Consider the following 24,041-nt stretch of genomic DNA (forward strand, 5'->3'; position numbering starts at 1 on the left):
TAGCTTCAGGCTAAGCCCTCAAATCGTTCACAGCCCGACACCACTTCACCTTACCAAATTTTCTTCTCCTTCCCGAAAGATCTCTTATTTCACTCTTCCCATCTTCCCTGTCGGTGTCTCACACGATCTTGACACTTCAATCGGCAATGGCTTCCGGTGAGTTCTTTCATATTCTTATATATCTCTTTGTTTTGAGGGTAAAAATTAGCTGCAATGGACTGCTGGGTGGGGGAGAAATTCGATGAATAAGCAAGAATCTAGGTTTTTGAATCTCCTTTTTATTTTATTTTTTCTCTTTTAGGGCTCTAATAAGAAATCAATTCATTTTCTTGTTCTGTGCTTATGTAAACATTTTTCAGTGATGCAAAATGATTCTAATTATTGGGTATAAGATTATCTTTATTATTAGTAGTGGGTCGACATGAAACCACGTTTAACTCTCTTCAGTTGTGAGTTACATGTAGTCTTTTTATAGTAATTTAAAACCATTAATGTCTAAATCCAATATGGCAATATTGGTCTTCTGAATTATTTACGCACAGCATCATTAGCACGAATTATGGTTCATCACTGTAGACTGTAAGAGATATATATTCGCTTAGCATGCACTCTTACCTTTTCCCTCTCTCTTTCTGCCTCTCTAATTGTATTTTTAAAACCCATTAGGAATATACCTATATGCTTTTAGAGATTAAAAAAAAAAAAGAAAAAGAAAAAAGGAAAATAAATTTGATTATGGATTCACTGTTCTCTATTTGATTAGATGCGGACATGGAGGATTACGGATTTGAGTACTCCGAAGAGGAGCAAGAGGAGCAAGATGTTGATATTGAGAACCAATACTACAATGCAAAAGGTATTTCCAATTGAATATTTTTGTAGCTGTTCTTATTTGCATTTCTATAACAGGTAAATCAGTTTTTGGAATTTGAAATGCAGTTGGGACTGCAATAACATTTAACTATAATATTTGAATGCGCATTTCAAATTATTTTAGACAGGAATCTCTCCTTTGCGAATTTTCCATTTTAGTTCCAGAATTTGAATATTTAGACGGTATTGTTTTATTATTGGCATGTTTTTAGAATGGCATGATGAGATGTTGGATTACCAGCCGCTACGAAACTGCCAAGTAGTCATTTCAACTTTTAATAACCAACAAGTCTCTCTTCTTAACCTTTTAGTTTGTGAAATTACATTCATTGAATAGATATTTTACTGCAGCTGGGTAAAAGATCACACAATTATTGGTGAATGACATATCAATTGGGAGAGAGTAGTACTATGATGGGTGACCTCTTGGGAAGTCCTTGTGTTGCACCCCTCATTTTTACTTATAAAAAATAATTAAATTATTGGTGAAGGACATATCAATCACTTTATTCAAGGCAATAAACTTTTGGAGGGGGTTATATAAATAGACAAATAGGGGAGTACTTTATAACGTGGACAGGGAACTGACCTACATTTTTTCATTAGATAACTTTATCCTTTAGGAAAGAAGAGAGAGGGGGGTGTCATGTTTGTTTAAAGACCATGAGTGAGATAATTGTCAACACATATGATTTTGTTTTTTTATAAGAAAGAATGAATCTTATTAATAGAATCTAGGCAAAGCCACTAGGGATGCTTGAAAAAGGAACTACTGAGATCCACTAGGGACGCTTCTTTTCTTCAAAGTTTCAGTCATTTTTTTCGCACCATTTGCACCACATGAGGAAAAATAGGGATCATCTTCCAAATGGTTGCGATTGTAGAACTTCATAAAGACTTCTCCAACTAGCAAGCAAATCGTTTACCTTCTACCTTGCTAGCTCCATCCTGCTGAAGACATCATCCCATAAGTATCTGGCAACCTCACAATGGCGTAGCAAGTGATCAACCATCTCCCCCCTTTTTTGGGATGTATAGCACTGGTCTATAACAATGATATGCCTTTTTTGTAAGTTGTACATGGTTAGGACCTTCCCTAAAGAAGCAGTTCATACAAAAAAGCAACCTCAAGAGCATCCTCATTGGATTAGCAATCCCAAAAGTCAAATTTTGGTTAATATCACATACTTCACCTTTTGCCTATTCCATTTAAAACCTATTCCAACATTGGATTATCCATCAACTCTCTCTATAATAATAAAATATTATTAATTTCATATTTTTTTTATTATTTTTTGATCTAATTTATTTTTGTCATATTTTGCAGTTCTATTGATCATATGTTAATTAATAATCATATTTGAATTAACTTATTTTTAAACAATCATATATAACGGCATTTTACAAGTTATCATTTACTTAAGGGACACACAACAACAACAAAGCCAATATTTTTATAATTATGAGAAGCATTTATCTAGATCTCCTATTAAAACACAGTTATTTTCCAAAAAGGAGATGAGGGGAGCCCATTCAGTGATTCAATCAATTGATTCATTGATTTTTGAAATATACTTTATCAATTCAACATTAAGATTTCACAATCTAACCAAACGAAATCCAATGTAGAATGCCATAATCAGGCTGACCATAACTTGATGGGGAACATCACATAAATTTCGACATGGATTGAACAAGGAGAAGTAAAGATTCCACCTAAAACAATAGTTGAGCCAACCCCAAGGGTTCACTCTCAGCATTTGGTTCTGATTTTAGCACCGCACAAATGTGCTTATAAACATCTATGGAATCTCCAATCTCACATCCATCACCATAAAACTGACAACTAGTCAGCCATAAGAAAATGCTTTGGGGGTATCACTCCCTTCAAGGTCCAGGATTTAACACCTCATGGGTGCAAACAATCATTTGGGTCCACACCCCCTGGTGAAAAACCAATGATTTAACTAGTTTCATATAGGGAAACTTCCGAGGGTGCAGTGCACGGGACTGGGGTTTACTCTGCAGGGGTGGGTCCAAAGGGTCCTGCCTTGGAGAGGTTCCCAGACATAAAAAAAGAAGAAGAAAAAAATGGAAAAAAGAAAATGATCAACTAACTAGGTTTACAGAACTCCCATCAACCCATGAGATGCTTAGTGTAAAAGTATTGGCCTCACACGATCAGTACACATCCACACAATCACACAAAACCCATAGGTAACTACAGTCAAAATTATTTTATTTTTGCTTTATAACTAATGATTCTTCGTTGGCAACTGTTGTCAAATACGCTTCTTAATTGCTTAATTGAAGGGCAAGGATGGTATCATCATTATTTATGATAAGAAGGCAGGAATGTGCTGGAAAGAATGAGAGAGAGAGGTCTGAATTATAAACTACTTACATTAACTTCTACATTATGATATATTTCTCTAGCCTTTTTAAGTTTAGCTGACATATCCTTTGCCAATTTCCCAATATGTAGCCTTGTCTTGTGCCTAAAAGTTAAAAAGATAGATATGAGGGCTACTAAGATGGAAATTCATCTTTGTATGATTTCCTTGAGAAAGATGAAGACGCTGATTTTTTAATAGTAATTTCCAAATAATAGAAAGATCAGAGGGGCTGGATGAATTAACTGCATTCGCTAGAACAAAGTATCCAAGTGACGCGTACAAGTTTCCCACCCGTGGGTAGGCCAAGTGGTAAGGGCGAACTTGTGTGCATGAGCCCCATGTCACAGGTTCGATTCCCCTTGGGATCAAACTGCAATTTAAGTGGGAGGCCATGGTGGTGGTTTGTTGTGCTAGTCTCCCTTGAGGTTTAAGTTCCATGAGTGAGTCCCAAGGGCTTTGCCATGGGGTGGTTCCCTTATCATAAAAATAAAACATACATTACCTTAAAATTCCAACAATACAATGCTTTTTCAGGTTGACCCCAACATCAGCACTTAACAAAAATAAAAAATAAACCAGCATAACCCTCATAACCAAGGCTTTATGCAAGTGTTGTCCAAGAAAGCAATCTCTTTACAAAAGGAAATTCTAAACTCGTGATTATGTGTTCTGGGCCTTGAAATTATAGATTAGTGCCAGTTAAAACCCAATTATTTAAATCCCAAGATCAAGAATTGGCTCCCAAACATATTCTTGGAGACCAAAATTTGAACTCAAGAAATCAATTCAATGAAATCACACCCAAATTCCCATAGAATCCAACCAATACATATGATTAATACGTTACATTTGCATAAGGTAAATGCAAGAAAATAAACCTACAATATTTCCCAGAGAAATCCATATGAGAAAACCGAGATAATGGAACTCATAGCCTGTGGTGGAGCTTGGGCGTGACCTGGGGGGTGCCGAGTGTGTTGACGAGCATTTAAAATGTGGAAATGACAGTGTTGATCTGGAAGATCCCGGAGGCAACGACTTGAGTGGAGTCTTGCTTGCCATTGATGTGGTCTTGCCTTGAAGTGAAGGGGTGGCCAGCCTCGATATCTTGGAATATTGGTAGTTTACAATATTCATGGCTGTGGCTCTCAATGGGGAAAGTTTTCAAACATGTGATAGGATAGTGGCCATCACAGCTTGTACCCAGATTGATTCGAGGCCCAAGTAAAGAAAACATAACATGAGCTATTTCCCAACTCTTTAGGCTAGTTAACACACTCTCCACCACTTGGGTGGTCAGTCTTGGCACTAGATTCTTGAGTTCAGGATTGTCCGGGGAAAAGTGTCACTTGGTGAAGATTGAAATGAGGCCATCGGTGATGCAGGTGAGGTCCGAAGGAAAAGACGTGTTATTGATGTGCAAAGATTTCTATAGAGTGAGCGAGCGTCTTAGTGAAGAAAAGTGAAACCATAGCATAATAAGGTCTGATGTGTTTAATTGATCTGCAAAGATTTCCATAGAGTTGTTTGATTTTTACTGTTGCCAAGGAGGAGGATCTGGCGACGAAGAAGATGGTGACGGGGCTTTGGTTTGAGAAGGGCTTCTTTTGGAGCTTGAAACTGCAACCGATGGAGGAGGGAGGAGCTGGCGACGGGGAGGAGCTTGCAATGGAAGGAGCTGGTGATAAAAAGAAGAAGAAGGCTGCCGTGTGGGAAAGAAGAAGAAGAACCTGCAGGAAAGAAACTAGCTGGATGAAGTAGGGTTGAGGAAATGATATAAAATTATATGACCTTGCTACATTAACAAGTCATATTTTTAGATTGGGATGGTGTTACTGTAGCTAATGGGCTGGGTGGCCTTAAGTTGGCTAATACAATGTAGTCCAATTTATGGCCACATTAACTAAAGAAAGAGCTGGCCTGGCATTTGGCTAAGCAATGCCAGTGCTCTAAGCAGTGCCTTAACTCTTCCAAATGTTCCTTTAAGGGAAAAGTGAATTGTCCCGATGGGTAGTGACCTTGTAAAAAGAGTGAATAGAAAATTTCCCTTGACCACAACATCTTATCAACTCCTTGTATTCTTATCCCCGTGGAATACAGTAAGTTGAAAAATTCTGAACTAGTGTTAACTTCCCAATCATGAGCTGTCCTGGCACGTATATTTTTGCCCAGGCTTAGGAGACACATTCCCTTTAAAGGATGACAGTGGAAGTGGCTTTCACATATGTTTTTACATATGTTTTTAATGAATGTTTATAGAAATTTTTAATGATGGCTACCAGACAAATTACTCTCTCTTCCGCCCCCTCTGATTTCCTCTTGGGGTTGAAATTGAATAATTATTATACATATGGTTCCTAGTTTGTTCCCTAGTAATGCTGATTTCCTTTTTTATTTTTCTTTTGCTTCTGGTCAATATTTCCAGGTTTGCTTGAATCTGACCCTGAAGGTGCGTTGGCTGGTTTTGCTGAAGTGGTACGCATGGAAGCAGAGAAGGCGGAGTGGTGAGCATATTAAATATTGGAATTCCCTGTGCTTATGTTTATGTGAGAGCAGATAATTTTTTTTTTTTTTGATAAGTAAAAGATAAATTTTATTGATCAAAAGATAACATGCATGGTCCTTGTATACAGGAAGTATACATCAGGTACCTAGAAACATTCTATGGGCGAGGAATCAAAGACAGGAAATCATGGGCATTGTCCCCATTTAGTACAATAGCAGAAAACCAAAGCAATAAGTTTGAAAGAAAAAGTTCTTTAGCTCCTCCATAGTGCGTTCCTTGTCTTCAAAACAGTGCGCATTTCTTTCCAACCAGATACACCACATGATACATAGTGGAATCATCTTCCATACTGCTGCTACTTGCGGACAAACTTGTATCTTCCTCCAGCACCCCAACATGTCCACTACCCTCAAAGGCATCACCCAAGCAATGTTGACCCTTTGGAAAATCTCATCCCATATCTCCCTTGTGATCTCACAATGTAATAGAAGGTGATCCACAGATTCTCCATTCTTTTTGCACATATAGCACCAATCCATCACTACACACCCCCTTTTCCTCAAATTATCCATGGTCAAGATCTTCCCAAGTGCTGCGTTCCAGACGAAGAAGGCTACTTTGGAGGGTACACGCGTCCGCCAAATATTCTTCCAAGGGAACGGAGGGAGGTTTTGTGTGGTCAAAATTTTGTAATACGCCTTTACCGTAAATTTCTTCTGATTATTACACCTCCACTTCACACGGTCACACTGTGCCATAGGAGTCCCCATGGAGTATAAAAGGCTGAAAAGATCTGAAACAGAAGATAATTCCCAATCATGAAAGTTCCTGTTGAAAAGAACATCCCACTGAATGGTGCCATTATAGAGGGACCGCATATCCGCAACCGAAGCCTCTCTATTAGCAACAATGCGATAAAGGTTCGGAAAAACTTTTTCCAAAGCATGATCTCCACACCACACGTCCCGCCAAAAACTGATTCTATTGCCTTCTCCCACAACGAATTGAATATGATTCTCGAAACAAGACCACCCCCTTCTTATAAACTTCCATAAACCCACACCATACCCCTCTCTCCCTTCATTGGAACACCAACCGCCCCAGGTATCTCCATAGCGAGCGACAATGATGTCCTTCCACAATGCATCCCCCTCCGATTGGTATCTCCATAACCATTTTCCCAAAAGAGCTTTATTGAAAGTTCTCAAGTCACACACTCCTAACCCCCCCTGTATGACTGGATCACAAACTGTCTTCCATCTAACCAGATGGAATTTCTTCTCCTCCCCCATGCCCCCCCATAGGAACGCCCTGAAAAGTTTCTCAATTTTGTTTCCCACCCCTGCTGGCAATGGGAACAAAGATAGAAAATAAGTTGGAAGATTCATAAGGGTGCTCTTAATAAGAGTGAGTCGACCCCCTTTCATAAGTACATCCGTTTCCAGCTAGCCAATCTTTTCTCTATCTTCTCCACTACCCCATCCCAGATCGCTCTAGCCTTGAAAGTAGCTCCCAGAGGAAGTCCCAGGTATTTCAAAGGCAACGAAGGCAGATAAATTAGAGATGGAACAGTTACAAGTGTTCCTATTTTTCAAAATTTTGTCTTGTTGTCTATAGTCATATACCTCTAGCTTTATTGACACAAATGTGCTTTTGTGCTTGTTCCAATAGTTTCCTGCTCTCTCTCTCTCTCTCTCTCTCTCTACGAGAAACAGGAAGATGCACTTGAACATGAGGGGTATATTGGGGAAATTTCTAAAGTATTAGGTTCTAATATTTAAAACATCAATACATTTGATGAATAAATTTTTTCTTTTGTATACTTCCTGTGTACATGGGCTTCGCCTATTACATTCGATGAATAAATTTTTTACTTATGAAATGAAAAAAAAAAAACAAAAAGCATCAATTCATTTGATAGAAATGCAGAAATGCAATCATACAAAGTCCTGAAGAATACGTATGTAAGGCCGATGCAGTTGTATCCTCTGTTGTTTGCATCAATTATGATTACACACTAATTTTTCCAAGAACAACTTTGTTGCACCAGTTTCTTTATTTTTATTTGATTTGTAAGAAACTTTTTTTTTCTATATGTAGCAGTTTAAGCTTTATTAATGAACAAATGAGTGTTATCCTAGCACACAGGATGAATATGTGTGAAACAGCTAACAAGAAAGAGAGCACAAAATCTTGGAACCGGGAGTAGTAGAACTGAAATGGGCAATAATTCAATGGTAAATGGTTCTACAGAAGAAATCTTTGAGTTCTTCTACCATCATTTTGCTGTCCTCAGAACTCGAATCATTCATCTCTCCAAATATAACACAATGTGCAAGACTAGATCACCTTCCAGAGAACTGCATTTTGAGAACAATAAAACTTATTTTTCCTGCACTCCAAAAGATCTACCACCTGATGAGGCATAACCCATGCTGACCCAAACAATCCAAAGATGGAATTTCTTGAGACATGAGCCACTTCACAATGTTGTAAAAGATGATTGATTGCTTCTCTGTTTCTCCTAGACATAGAACACCATTGCAATAGTATTTCTATTCCTATAAACCATCCCCAAGGTGGCTATCCAAACAAAGGAGGGCATTGAGTCAACCAAATGTTCTTCCTTGTGAATGGATTGCCATCATGGGAAGATAACACATAATGGAAAGATCTCACACCAAACACCCCTCACTTTGAAGGGGTCCATTAAAGAAAGTATTCCATTCGGATGAGGTAAGAATGTCAACCTCTAGTCGAGTGTTGCTCTATAAACATCTAAATTCTGCTTGGGAAATTGTAACGTCCCAATGTAAGGCCCAAACCATATACCTATACTCCAAAAGGAATAGTCATTGATACAATTGGAGCCTCATTAGAATATTATAAGGAGCAAGAACTTCTCATTCCCAAGCGGACCGAGTCCCATATTTTTGGTTGGGATAGACTCTGATACCATTTGTAACGCTCTAATGGAAGACCCAAACCGCATGACCTAGACTCTAAAAGGACTAGTTAATGATACAATTGGAGCCCCATTGGAACCTTATAAAGAGCAAGAATTTTCATTCCCAAGCAATGTGGGATCTCATATACCATCTACCCTTATCTTTATCATATGGGTTATCACAATCTCCCCTCTTAAATTCCCGACGTCCTTGTTGGGCCTGTCCATCATAGGTGGCATGACTCAAGTCCTATATTTCTGGTTGAACCTAGCTCTAATACCATTTGTAATGCTCTAATAGAAGGCCCAAACTACATGCCTATACTCCAAAAGGACTAGTTAATGATACAATTTGACCTCATTGGAACATTATAAAGAGCAAGAACTTCTCATTCCCAAGCAATGTGGGATCCCATACACCACCTATTCTTATCCTTATCATATGGGGTATTACAATTTACCTCACTTAAATTCCTGACGTCCTTGTCGGGCCTGTCCGTTGTAGATGTTTCGGCTCAAGTTCCCACATTTCTAGTTGGGATAGACTTTGATATTATTTGTAATGTCCCAATGGAAGACTCAAATCACATGGCTTATACTCCAAAAGGACTAATCAATTATACAATTGGAGTTTGGAATCTTATAGAGTCAAGAACTTCTCCTTCCCAAGCAATGTGGAATTCCATACACCACTTACCCTTATCCTTATCATATGAGGTATCACAAAAACTCATCAAGAAAAATGCAAATTGTCCACTACTGAAGCATCCTTATAATAATCTAAATGGAATAACCCTCGGAAAGTTTCCTTAACTGTCTGAGCCCAACACCAAACATCATGCCAATTTTTTATTTTATTTTGTAAGAACTCACCTCAAATCTAGTAAATTGAGCAAACTCTCTCTACCCACCCTCTTGATATTTTTCCTAGAGCCTACCCTATGCGACCCTTAAACCTCATTATAACTCGGTCAGCCCCATTGGCTGCCATGTTTAACATTCATTGCCATCTTCCAAAAAGTCTCTCTCTCTCTCTCAATTGCATAATGGCAAAGCCATTTGTATGCTCATTCAAACTCCTCTTTTTTTTATTGGTAAATAAAATTTTATTAATTGTAGGAATAGGCAAAAGCCCAAGTACACGGGTCATATACAATAGCTACGGCTAGGAGTGATGTTCTAGTGATACACGAAATTCATGAATGGTCATGCTATTAAAAGCAATTACAATTGACCATTGGAACAACGTGCTAAAACAAATAGTTCTAAGTTCATCCAATGACCGCTCAAGATCTACAAAACTTTGCTCGTTCCTCTCCCTCCAAAGACACCACCATGGATAGATCGGAACCATCTACAAATTGCAACAATCTGAAAAGTGTCTTGAAGACCTCTCCATGAGGCTAATAGGTGAGACACCCTTCTTGGCATCACCCAAGCTACACCCACCAGAAAAGTCATTCCACAAAGTTGTGGCAATCTGACAATGTATTAGTAGATGATTGATGGATTCTCCGCTCTTTTTATTCACAATACTAATCGAATACTATGATACGGTGTGTCCTTAGGTTCTTGATTGTGAGAATCTTCCCCAAAGAAGCTGTCCGTACAAAAAATGATGCCTTTAAGGGGGCCTCTGTCTTTCAAATGCTCTTCCACGGGAATGGATTTGCATTATGCTTAGAGATGGATTGGTAGGAGTGTACTATGAACTTCCCTTTTGTCGAGGGGCGCCAAAAAAGCTTGTCTTCACCTCCCCTCGTCATAGGGGCATAATAGACTAGGTTGTAGAAATCAGAGATTGCTCAACTTCCCAATCATGGACAGTTTAAAGAAATGTGACATTCCATTTGTTTTTTGGTGGGGTGGGTTGTTTTTTTTTTTTTTTGGTGTTTGTTGGGGGGCGTGCTGTTAGAATGGTTGAGGAGGTCTGCAATTGAGGGGATATTTGAAGAGATTAGACATTAGCAACTATTGTTCTTGCTATACCAAAGAAGTTTGGATAGGCTTCCTTAAGTGCCCTGTCACCACACCATATGTCATGCCAAAATTTGATACAGAACCTGTCACCTGCCTCAAAACGAATAAAACTAGAAAATATATTTCATCCATGTTTGATGTGCTTCCAAAGCCCCTCCCTATAGGATCCACTGAACTCGTTTGAGCCCCACCCCTAGGGATTGGCTCAAGTGGTAAAGGCCTTGGGCTTGGGGGTAACAAGTCTAAGGTTTAAATCCCCTTGGGTGCAAATAATCTCTTGGAGCTATCGGATTATGGGATTTTTTCCTTAAATTACCCGAGGTGCACTTGCGGAAAACTCCTTGCTGAGAACCTGTGCGCCCCGAAGATTAGTCGGGGAGCTGTTTCTGGACACTCGGTGCCAAAAAAAGAAAAAGAAATGAAAAGAAAAGCACCAACCTCCCTGTGCTCTACCATACTTTGAGTCTAAAACTGATATCCACAAAGCTCCATGTTCTAGGGATATCACCATAGCCAGTTTCCCAACCCCTAATTAAAAACCTACAAATTTCGAATACCCAAGCATCCATCAGAAGTTGGGGAACAAATGGTGGCCCATTTTATCATATGAAATTTAAACTCATCATTGATTCCTCCCTATAGGAAATCCCTCTGTATTTTCTCTATGAGGTAAGCTACCTGCGATGGATGTGGAATTAAAAGAGGAAATAAGTCGATAGGTTGGAGAGGGTACTTTTGATGAGTGTGAATCTGCCACCTTTGGATAAGTCCATCCGCTTCCGATTAGCGAGTTTCCGCTCCATCTTTTCTAGAACATCATGGGTAAATTCAATATCTTACATGCCAAGATAGAAGCAATACTGTCCACATTTTGCACTTGCTCCACTGAAACTACATCTAATTTACCCAAGCTCACCTTCAATCCAGAAATGACTTCAAAGCATAGATGAAGAGCCCGCAATGCTTGAATATGATCATGGCTGGCCTCACAAAACACCAGGGTATCGTCGGCAAATAAGAGATGAGAAATATTGAGAGAGCCAGTGTTTGCCTCCCCCACTGAGAAGCCAGATATAAAGCCATCATTCACAATACCTTATTTTGCTAAATGCTTCCATTATGAAAACAAAAAGTAATGGAGATAAAGGATCCCCCTATCTCAATCCCAGCGAACTTTGAAAGAAACTGCTTGTTGTGCCGCTAATCAAGATAGAGAAGTGTGCAATAGAGATGCAATGTTTGATCCATGAGCACTACTTCACTCTGAACCCACATCTCTCAAGCATATAGAGTAAGAAGCTCCAATTGACTAAATCATCGGTCTTTTCCATATCTAGTTTGCAAAAAAGCCATGGCTCTCCCGACTTGAGTCTACTATCCAAGCATTTGTTGGCAATAAGCACCGCATCAAGTATTTGCCTCCCATTCACAAAGGTATTTGGGGGCTTTGTTATTAATTTCTCCACCACCATGCTTATTCTGTTCGCCAAGGCTTTTATTTTTTTATTTTTTTATTTTGATGTTGGGGAATCTCTCTAAGGAAAGGCCATTCGGATCCATTCCTACAGAGTAAACCCCCTGTTCCGTGCACCACACCCTTGGAAGTTTCTTTACACAGAATTGATTAAATTGCTGGCTTTTCATCAGGGGGTATGGTCCCAAGGGATTGTTTGCACCCATGAGGTATTAAACCTTGGACCTTGAAGCGAGTGATACCCTAAGACCAAGGTCTTCACCACTTAGGCCAACCCCTTTAGGTTAAAGGCCAAAGATATGGAAGATTTGACAATGTTGACACTTGAACCCAGGATGGCACATTCGAAACAGATTGAAATAACCATTGTGCTATCAACAAGTTGATAAATTTCGCCAAGACTTTTGAGATGATTTTATACATCCCACTCATCACACTTATGGGGCGATAATCTTTAACTTCAACCACCTCGGGTTTTTTAGGAATGATAGCTATGGAAGTTGCATTAAGGCTTTTTTGAACCTTCCATTTTCATGGAATTCTTGAAAAGACCCCATGATATCACCCTTGATCACTTCCCAATAGGATTGCCATGGTGAAGCCGTTTGCACCTGGAGCTTTATCACCCGCCATGCTTTTCAACACTTTTCGAACCTCTTTCTTCAAAAGGCCTTGAGCCATCCTTTTACTTGTGGGTCGATGGTATCAAAGGTAAATCCATCTATTCTCAGTTGCCAAGAAAATTGTTCCAAAAGCAAATTCTCATAGTAGCTAACAATGTGATCTCTGACCTTAGTTTGGTTAGAGAGAGTTGTCCCATCCACCAACAATGTATCAATGGCGTTGTTTCTCTTGTGCGAGTTAGCTACCCAATGGAAGAACTTGGTAAATTATCCCCCTCCTTCAACTAGAGGGCTCTTAACTTTTGTCTCCAAGATATCCATTCCATGAGAGAGACCCTTTCAAGTTCTACAGAGACTTGAGTTTTGCGAGCCCTATCCACTTTTGACATTCCCCTCCTCCGATATGTTCTCCAAACCCTTAAGTTCCTCCAAGAGTGACTTCTTCTGGCTTTCCACATTACCAAACAACTGTTCATTCCAGCTCTTCAGTTCTCTCTCTCTCTCTCTCTCTCTCTCTCTCTCTCTCTTAATTTATTTATTTTTATTTTCAGTGCCTTCAATTAACATGCCAGAATATAACTTGGAGTTCCATGGAATTGATAAGAAGTCCACCATTGTATAACTTTGTCAACAAAGCCCTCGGATTTCAGCCACATGTTCTTGAATTTGAAGTACCTTGGACCTACATGTATTTGTCCACAGTCGAGAAGGATGGGAAAGTGGTCTGAACATGGTTGGGGAAGATGCTTTTGAATGAGATTTGGGAAATGGGTTTCCCAATTTGAGGAGATCAAGAATCTATCGATCCTCGACCAAGAAAGATGTTCGCGGTTGCTCGACCAAGTGAAGGAACCACCTGCAAGAGGGATATCTAATAGATCTTGGTTAAAAATGAAGTTAGAAGAGTCTACCATTGCTGAGTTGTAGTTTGAACCGCCTGATCTTTCACTCGGGAACTAATTGACTTTAAAATCACCCCCAATACACCAAGGCATATCCCATAATAAACTTCTTGCTTGATCTATATTAGAACCATACACTCCTATGAAGGCCCAATGGAAGCCATCCTCAACATTCTTAAATGAGCTAGCCACCGTGTAATCCCCATACCATCCTCCACGTTTCCCACCACTTGTTTTTTCCACATCACTAGAATGCCCCCCTGATGCTCCATTGAGGAGGGTAGATAGTGCCAACCCACCTGATTACATGCCCACAAACTTCTGATGATGCTTAAAGCGATAAACTCCAATTAATTTCTTGTAAACATAAACATATAATATTGTCTTGCCACATTTGTAGTTGATTTCTGATTGTGAGGGGCATCTCCTTCTCATTTAGCCCCCTTACATTCCAAGATGGGTTACTCGAAACTGGTCCTTATTGAGACTAAAGTTTTTTTTATCTCTCTATGGAAGGTAGTTGATCAGTGTGTATTGTATAGAGAGGTAGAAAGGTGGTGAGAAAGTTGGTATTGGGATTCTCAGTAGTGAAATGGCTGGTTACTTGAAACTGGTCCTTACTGAGAATAAAGTTTTTAGCTCTCTATGGAAAGGTAGTTGATCATTGTGTATTGTAGAGTGAGGTAGAAAGGTGGTGAAAGAGTTGGTTTTTGGGATCCTCAGCAGTGAAATGGCTGGTGTAGATGCTGGAGGAGTGTGCTTGCTCAAATGGAAAAAAGGAATTTTACAAAAAGTCCCCTGTAAGCAGCAGTGCTTTCATTGCACAGAGGTTCTACTGCTTATGGAAGATTCCTGACTGTAGTGGAATATTGAGGGGTAGGAAGATGAAGCCATATCATAATCCGTGAAGAAGTGGAAGGGAAGGGCTGAAAAAAAAAATGTTGATGGAGCTTCGTGAGGTGCACAAAAGCGTGGGAAAATCTGTGAAGAACTTGTCGAGAGGGGCTGGAACCATCCAACAAAAAGACTCGAAAAAGAGCTTGTTAAGTCGTATGCAGAGGCTGTCTTGACTCCATGTGATGGTTCTGTCACTAGAGGAGTTCACTGTAAGCCAGATGAAGCACGGAGAAGAGCTGGGCAGTCGTCAAAGGGCAATCTGGACAATTCATGAAGGAATGGTGTTACTGTTGTAGAGGTGTTCCAGACACGTTGGTTAGACATTGCCAGTCGACAATACTTACGCAATAAGGGAGATGGACACTCTATTCAGTGATCGTGGTGCAGAGCAGTTAACCTCAGATAGCCTCAAAGGGAGATTTTAGAACTGAGGGAGACCTCACATCCCACTATTATTTTAGGCTTCATAAAATCATGAGTGCCCCTCCCTTTATTTTTATGATGCCTAGAACTGCCCCTTTCACATTATAATTAATATAGCTTGTCAGTGTATTTAATTCTACTACTCTCGGCAAAGGTCTAGGATTTTTATCCATGTTTTTACGTATCCGTACCACTTCGATGGTTGTGAACAGGGCCATCAAGCTCCTCTTCAAACCCTTTGCAAGATACCCTCACAAAATGACGGGAACCTTTCACATTTTGTAAAACCTAATTTGATGTCTTTGCTCCTATACTTTAGAATTCACATGCTTAGAAGGCATGGGCTATTTCATAGTTTCACAGTTAACTCTCATTCCCCACTGAGTTAGTCCCTTTCTCAAAAACAAGATCTTGTTGCATTGCTTGAACTATCTCCAAATCCTAAAGAAAGTCCTCATCACCCTCAGTCAGCAAAGTCCAATTTGAGGTCTTGGACTCATCTGTGACACCTGCAGGTCCACCAAGTCGCTTGGCTTTTTCTGAGCTGGCTCCAACGAAACTCCACCACCTGAAACAGACAGGTTTATATACATGAGGATTTCGAACAAGCCCTACCCAATTTTCGTCACTTTCAACCTCACTAAGAAGTGCTTGTGCGATTTACGCCAACCCCAACCGCAACCCCAACCCCCTATATTTTCTGGAATTACATCAATCCATTATGACCTCCTCCTCGGTATTCATTGGGGGCCATAAGTATTGGAGTAATGCTGAGCATTGGGCATTGGACGCTTTGTTTCTACCATTTGGGGATTTAACAAACCTTGGCGTTAATTAGTGCTCCCATGGCGGCCAGCAACGACACATCACAAGACTAATTCTTGATAAGGACATTGAATGATTAACCCCTTTGACAATCTTCGTTTTTTCAAATCATCGATATACCTTTCTTGGTCGAAAATGAAACAATTTGGTTGAGAGTTGACTCAAATAACCCTTAACAAAGAGGAGAGTGGAAGGATAATTGAAATATGTCTTAGAACGCTGATATCATATAATTAGAAGAAAGGAGAGAAGAAAAGAAAGAGCCCTCTGCTAACAAAGCCTTACAAGTTACATCAACAAAAGGTTGTTTGATCCTTATTCTACTAGTTAGTTATCAATTTCCTCTAATTTAGCACCTGCTTTTGTAAGTCTCTAATTTAGCACCTGCTTTTGTAAGTCTCTAATTTATCACTTCTTTCCCTCCCACTCCTGTTAAGTCGTTAATGAGAATTTTGTTTTCCGTATCATTTGTCCATTTTTATACTTGATGTTTCCGTCCTTTATAAATCAGCGGTCATTTGCCTCTAAGGCAACCATCACCTTAAATTCATGGCTATCCCTAAAAATCTAGTGTTCATTCACCATCATGTGCAAATTCACACCCCTAAGAACACTTGAAACCAGGACTAGGTCACACATAGTTGAGACCACAATCTCCTCAACACTACCGTACTCCTGAGCCGGCCATACACAAGCAAACCCCATCAACAACCTCGTGACTGGCTATTTAGTTCGAACAACTTCAGCCTACTCACCACTCTCAGACCTTCTAAGCATTCCAAATGAAACATCATTCCTAATTCCATGTATTAACCTCATTCACTTACATGCCTCATACCTATTCCATGGTTGAGCCCCAAGAGGTTGTCTAACCCAAGACAGATGCTAATCGGCAAGTTAGGCCACCACTCGTTGGCCAATCGGTGAACCGCACCATATAGAAACTCCCAAACACACCCTAAATGTGCAACAAGCCTCAGTGCCAAATAGAATTGGATGAGGGATATTTAGTCCTCCATATGTCAAATAGAGATTGGTTGCGAGTGATCAAGCAAGATGATGAGAGGAGGGACAATTTCGGTTGAAGTGACCAAAATAGCTGGTGTAGGTGCATTCATTGAAGATTTAGTGGAGATCCCTTGCTAATCTGTGTTGAAGTTTTGGATGTTGGACTTATGTTGCCCATAATCCTGCTTTAAGTACTTACCAGATCTTAGCATCCTTCAAAGATCAAGTAATATTATTTTATTTTTGCAACTTAAAGTTGTAATTATTTTTATCAATTGTCTATATTTCTTATATAGAAATGTTTAAATAATTAAACTGCTATTTGTAAAGGTTGCTTTGATAAGCTCTGTAGTAGTGTGATATGGAGTGCAGTCCCTTTATGTTTTATTTTGGTGTATCTGGTATGAGCATGTTCATGGAAGTTTTAAGACATTGAAGCGATGAGGTTGAATATGTTTCTACTAATATCATTGTTTGATTTGCTGGCAACAACTAGTCGAATATCCACTTATTTTCGGACTTCTGGACCCTTGCAACTTTAGATCCTCAACTTTCTGCATTTATTTTGTATACTAACTGTGTGCTGATTGTGCCCCTTTCTCTTGTATAGATTTTTTTTTAACGTGAATGTTTCCATCTTTTCTTGTAAGTTGGTTTGTATATTTGAACCCTTCGTTTCTTTGCTGGTTCAATGGGTCACATAGTTAAACTCTTATCTTAATAATTTCTTGATTATTTTGGGACTTAGAAATCATTACGTATTGTGAATGATTTTCCTGTTTGGTTTGTCAGGGGATTTAAGGCTCTAAAGCAAACTGTCAAGTTGTATTATCGGTTAGGAAAGTATGAACAAATGATGCAAGCTTACAGGGAAATGTTGACTTACATTAAGTCAGCAGTGACGCGAAATTATAGTGAAAAATGTATAAATAGCATCATGGATTTCGTTTCTGGGTCAGCTAGTCAGAACTCTGGGCTTCTGCAAGAGTTCTACCAGACAACTCTGAAGGCCCTTGAAGAGGCAAAAAATGAGGTTGGAGGTCATCTTCTACCAGTCCACAATGAATTTTAGGGAGTGCTAGTTTTGAATGTATTACTTTCATGCTGTGCAGAGGCTGTGGTTTAAAACAAATCTCAAGCTTTGCAAGATTTGGTTTGACATGGGTGAATATGGCCGAATGAGTAAGGTATTGAGATGATTCTGATTTTGTACTTCAGTTTTCTGTTATGCATTTTGGATGTAGCAAATAATATCTTGGGCATAGATTTTGAAGGAGCTTCACAAATCTTGTCGAAAAGAAGATGGTACAGATGACCACAAGAAAGGAACCCAACTTTTGGAAGTATATGCAATAGAGATTCAAATGTACACTGAGACCAAGAATAACAAAAAACTCAAGGTTAGGGTTCTGAAGTTTTACTTAAATCAGAGAATTTGTGACATTGTTTTTTCTGTTCAGTCATATGTTCGACCATGTCTTTCAATGATTTTGATTATTTTGCCTATGGTTAAATTGTGGAAAAGGTTTGAAATGGAAATATAATATTAATGTTTATTTCATAATATTTGAACAATTCGTGCCTTAGTGTACCTTGGTGTGCGCAAAAAAATTCTACTCATCCAAAGGAAAGGAAGAAGTTAATTGTGACACGTGAAACCATCGACATATTGTAAAATATGGAGGAATATGGTTTTACTATTGAAAAATGACAGTTAATTCAAATCCTGCTGGTTCATGGAAGCATCAATATGATCCTCTAGGCACATGATTACTGAATTCATATCATACGGCAATTAAGAATATTTAATGTGTTATCCTTGAAAAAAGAAAAGAGAAAGGAAGGATAGATTTCCTATTTTTTAAAGGATACAGGATGATTTAGTTTCAATTTTGTCATTTGGACCCTAAATTCTTCTTGATAATTATTAAAAAATATTTTTACACAGAATTCTGAACTTTTCTCCTTTGGTTTGGCATCCATATATTTTGTTCTTGAATAATGCTAGTATGCCCCTTCATTTTGCCTCCACATTTTGACCGCTTATGCATTTAATTTTTTCTTTTTGAAAATATGTTTTTGCTTATTGATTAAGGAAGTGACTATTTGTGTATTGGTATTTTTTTTAAAATATTTAAACATGTTAAAAAATGTTTGAAATAAAAAGCAAAAAAGAAAAGAAAAGTGCAATTTGCACTAGGGGGCACACCAAGTGGGCAAATTGAGGGGGCATGGTAGCACTACCCATAATCTGATGAAAAACTAATAAGTTGAATACATTCTATGACTTTTAGTTCATGATGTTGAACTGCTTATGAAATTTGAAATCATGTGATTGCTTACCATCTGCACAACTAGATATGATTAGCAGTGGTTAAAGCTCGATTTAGCCTGTGCGATCTGATGTAGCGAAACTTGTCTTCCTATTCCGAACTTCAACAGGAAGAGAGCTGTATAGAATTTATCTGTTTTATATATTACCTATCTTTGTTCTCTTCAGTAAATTTCACAACGGTTATATACTCATTCCATCATTGGAATGAAAGTTGCTGTCACAGTAGAAGGTTTATGTTTTGTGAATTTTTGATCAGTTGTTGTATGATGGTTGATGGATAGGTCTGATCTTATATTTGTGATTGATTTTCTCATTTTTCATTGATGTCGGATGCAGTTTCAACTTTTGAAGTTGATGTAATTTCTTATCATTACTGCTTTTCATGTATGTCGACTGAGCTTTATTGGGCTACATGAACTTATTGCAGCAACTATACCAGCAAGCACTTGCGATAAAATCAGCAATACCCCATCCAAGGATAATGGGAATAATTCATGAATGCGGGGGTAAAATGCACATGGCGGAGCGCCATTGGGCAGAAGCAGCTACTGATTTCTTTGAAGCTTTTAAAAACTATGATGAAGCTGGAAATCAGCGTCGCATCCAATGTTTGAAGTGCGTAATGGAACACTTTTAATCCTTGATTTCAAACAAACATTATTTGTTCTCCATGAGAAAAGAATCATCCATGTTAATTTGTTAAAAGATGCTGTTATTAAGATGATACAATTATGCATCCAACCCCTAGGGGTTGGCTCAAGTGGCAAGGGTCCTGACCTTGGGGTATGCGCCCCTAAGGTCTAGGGTTCAAATCCTTGGATGCAAACAATTTTATGGGCCGTATCCTATCGGTAAAAGGCCGATGTTTACCTGATCTGTGTTATATAGGCATGTTACTTGGTCCTGGGGTTTAACCGGGTAAAAAAACTTTTGCTTTTTCATGGTCTCCAGGGTTCGTCATTTTTAAAATCTGTCTCTTCAATAAAAGGTGCTCTACCAGCCAAGTAGGGGGTGGTTTTGAGAGAATAATTTATGGGAAATTAGATATTTAGATTTTTATTTTGTATAGATATCTGAAAGTTTGAAACAAACAGGTCCAGTCATCTCTGTACTTCATATATCACTTATTTCCCTCATTCCTGATTAATGTGCTAGATATCTGGTTCTTGCCAACATGCTGATGCAATCTGAAGTTAATCCATTCGATGGGCAGGAGGCTAAGCCGTAAGTCCTAAATCTAATTTCAATATTTCGTCTACTTGATCTTCGTTTCACTTCTCTCGTTCTTGGTTGGGGTTGTGGTGCGGGTTGGGCAGTGGTGTCTATTCTTCCTGTTCGTTGTTCATAACTGCTACTTTGCTACTTTGCAGATACAAAAATGACCCTGAAATTTTGGCAATGACAAATCTAATAGCAGCCTATCAGCGAAATGAAATATTGGAGTTTGAGAAAATCCTGAAGGTAAAGTTTATACACGTCCCATTACGCTTTGCATTTATGCCTAAGTTTATGATATTGTATTCAACTTGTCTCCTCTTATCTAAGCCTATTTGTGAAACTTGTTGATATTCAGAGTAACAGAAGAACAATTATGGACGATCCATTTATCAGAAATTATATTGAGGACCTCTTAAAAAATATTAGAACACAAGTCCTGCTCAAGCTCATCAAGCCTTACACAAGGATCAGAATCCCATTCATATCTAAGGTAGCTATCACTTCCTCTGTGTGTTTGTGTATACGTGAACTTCTATTTTCAGTTATTTTATGAGTTTTTTTTATTTAGGCTAATGCTAAGTTGTCCAACCAGCTGGACAAATAAACTCATGGGTGCTTCTTACGTTGGCTCAGTTTGTAAAAGGGGCATGCCTAAAACAATAGATTTTGATGAATTGGACATCTTTTATAGGGCGTTGATGTCGCAGGACTGCTTTTGGCACTTAATCCCTTAAAAATACCTCGAGTTAATTATATTACTGCATTAAGTAGGTTTGGCTCATGAATAACTAGCATGGGGCATGTTGATATATGTTCTAATGACAGTGCATGTTAGTGGTAGCATGTTGACCCACCCGTGGGTAGCCCAAGTGGTAAGGATGAACTTGCATGAGTCCCATGTCACAGGTTTGATTTCCCTTGGCATCAAATTGTGATTTAAGTGGGAGGCTATGGTGGTAGGTTTCTGTGCTAGTCTCGCTGAGGGTTTAGGTTCCATGGGTGAGTCCTAAAGGCTCTGCTGTGGGGTGGTTCCCCCGTCATTATAATAAAAAAGTGGTAGCATGTATAATGCATTATAGTGTTTGTAGTAATGGCATCTGTGAGATATCTGGTAACTTGAAGAGTAATGGTACACAAGCCTTTTTTCTATTAGTTGCAATGATGTTTTGGAGGGAAGTTGTGTAAAATTTGGAATTCAAACAATTTTTTTTTTGATAAAATAGTACTATTGCATCGCATTGATTGTTTGCAAAACATACTGCCTTGGGAGGTGCCTTAATTCTCCAAATCCTTCTCCATAAAAAAGTGATTGTTCTGTGGATGTGTGAGGGACTTATAGAAGGAACGAACAGAAAATGTACCTTTTGTAGCGGGTACCCTCCACAAACTATTGGTTTCATGGTGTACAAGAGTCTGAAAAAATCCGAAAAGCTGCCATCTTCCCAATCATGGGCCACCCTAATAAAGCTCACAATCCATTGGATTAGGCCCCCAGACATCTCCATGAGCTCAGCTACCGATGCTTCTCTTTTACAGGCAATCCTGAAAAATGTAGGGAATGTGTCTTTAAGGGTTCTATCTCCAAACCATAAGTCATGTCAGAATTTTATATTAAATCTGTCTCCCATCACGATTCTAGTCTGTCAAGCACAAACCCTCCCACTTCGCCTAATGTGCTTCCATACTCCTACTCCATAAATCCCTTTGTACCTCCCTAGTACTCCAACCCACATTTCCATATTATACCACAATAACCATTTCTCAAGAGGAATCCTATTGCATACCCTCAAATTTCTAATTCCCAGTCCACCATTAGAGATTGGAGATCATACCTTATCCTCCCACCTGACCAGGTGAAACTTGAATTTATCCCCCAACTCGCTCCAAAGGAAATCACGTTGGAGTTTCTCAATTTTGATCCTCACACTTGCTGGAATTGGGAACAAAGATAGGGAATAAGTTGTTAAATTGGACAGTGCTCTTGATTAGTGTGGTCCTACCACCTTTTGACAAATAAAATCTCTTCCAACTTGCCAATCTACATTGAATCTTCTCAATTGTTTCATCCCATATAGATTTAGCCCTAAAAGCTTCCCCAAAAGTAAGGCCAAGGTATTTCATGGGAGAGGAGGAAACCTCACATTCGAGAGTATTAGCCAGCAACTGGATGTTGCGAACGTTTCCAACTGTACCCAACTCTGACTTAGATAAGTTCACTTTTGAACTGGACACAGCTTCAAAGCAAAGTAGGAGTGCCCTTAAAGCACGAATCTGGTTTTGTTCTGCCTCACAAAATATCCAATCATCTGTAAACAACAAATGAGAAATGTTGTGGACTAGTACTGTGCAGAAAGAGTGGTGAGACTGTGGATCATCTTCTACTGCATCGTGAGGTCGCTAGAGTGTTATGGGATGATGTCTTCAGAAGATTAGAGCTAGCCTGGGTTATGCCTGCTACTGTGGTCGAGCTTCTGGCCAGCTGGACGAACTTCGGCGGTATTCCACAAATCACAACTGTGTTGAAGATGGTTCTTATTTGTATTCTATGGTGCCTATGGAAGGAATGGAATGATCGGACTTTGAAGATAAGAAGTGCTCATTGGAGGAAATTAGATTATTCTTTGTTAAAAATGTATTCTTATGGGCTAAAGCTGAAGATTTCAATGGCCTAGACTTTCATGACTTTCTTGTTTCCATTTCTTTCTCCTAACTAGGTGTTACCTTTTGTATACCCCTTGTGTACTTGTGCTATGCCAATTCTTATTAATACAATCTTTTGCTCATTAAAATAAAATTGTTTGTAACATGGGCTGTACAATAATTATATAAATGCTAGTTATATAAAAACATAATTGTATAAATAGCATTTTTAACTTAAAAAGGTAAACAAGAAGAGCTGTCTACCTAGCTAGACAGCTATAGATTACAAGTTAATATGCATCTCCCGAGTACTTCATATTCCTCATCTCTCTCTTTGCGTCTATTTTGACTTGGGATGCATCTCCCTGTACTTTGCTTGTGTTTCTCTTTTGCATCTCTTTTACTTTGGCCATCGTACTTAGCTGAAATTGCGGTTTCCTTACTACTACAAGCTATAGGCTGATTGTACTTGGATGTTTTATTCAGGAACTTAATGTGCCCGAGCAAGATGTTGAGCAGTTGCTGGTGTCCCTGATATTGGACAACAAAATCCATGGGCACATTGATCAGGTGAACCGGCTGCTAGAGCGCTGGGACAGGTCAAAGGGAATGAAGAAGTATGCAGCTGTGGAGAAGTGGAACACGCAGCTTAAGTCTCTCTACCAAACTATCAATAATAGAGTTTGCTAGGATTTGCATTTAGGGAGAAAATGTCATTTTTCCATATTCCCTCCATTTGGTGGTTTAGTCGTGTCATGTTGAGATCATGACTGTTACCCTCTACCAGTGCGATTCCAGTTACCCCTAAAACAATCTCTTTTGTTGATTTGTTTATGTCATTTTGACGATCTTCATTTGTAATGCTTGTGATATAAAGAGGCCAAACCAAGTGTTGGTATTTGATTGGAGATAATCTTTTAGGATTTTTAGTAGTTAGGTATCCAAAATATTATTACCATTTACTCGAGTCAATGAATATATATATATATATATA

At 38.9% G+C, this 24,041-nt stretch overlaps 1 protein-coding gene across 1 annotated transcript; it reads left to right on the forward strand.

The window, feature by feature from the left end:
- LOC122276172 (COP9 signalosome complex subunit 2) lies at positions 1–24,041 on the forward strand. The gene is made up of 11 exons (XM_043085724.1): positions 1–156; positions 764–856; positions 5,695–5,773; positions 17,647–17,887; positions 17,967–18,041; positions 18,120–18,254; positions 19,617–19,804; positions 20,345–20,413; positions 20,560–20,650; positions 20,763–20,897; positions 23,534–24,041. The coding sequence occupies exons 1-11, from the start codon at positions 147–149 to the stop codon at positions 23,735–23,737; spliced, it is 1,320 nt and encodes a 439-aa protein (XP_042941658.1). The 5' UTR covers positions 1–146; the 3' UTR covers positions 23,738–24,041.

Source organism: Carya illinoinensis, chromosome 9 (assembly GCF_018687715.1).
Source record: "Carya illinoinensis cultivar Pawnee chromosome 9, C.illinoinensisPawnee_v1, whole genome shotgun sequence".
NCBI classification, from domain to species: Eukaryota; Viridiplantae; Streptophyta; class Magnoliopsida; order Fagales; family Juglandaceae; genus Carya; species Carya illinoinensis.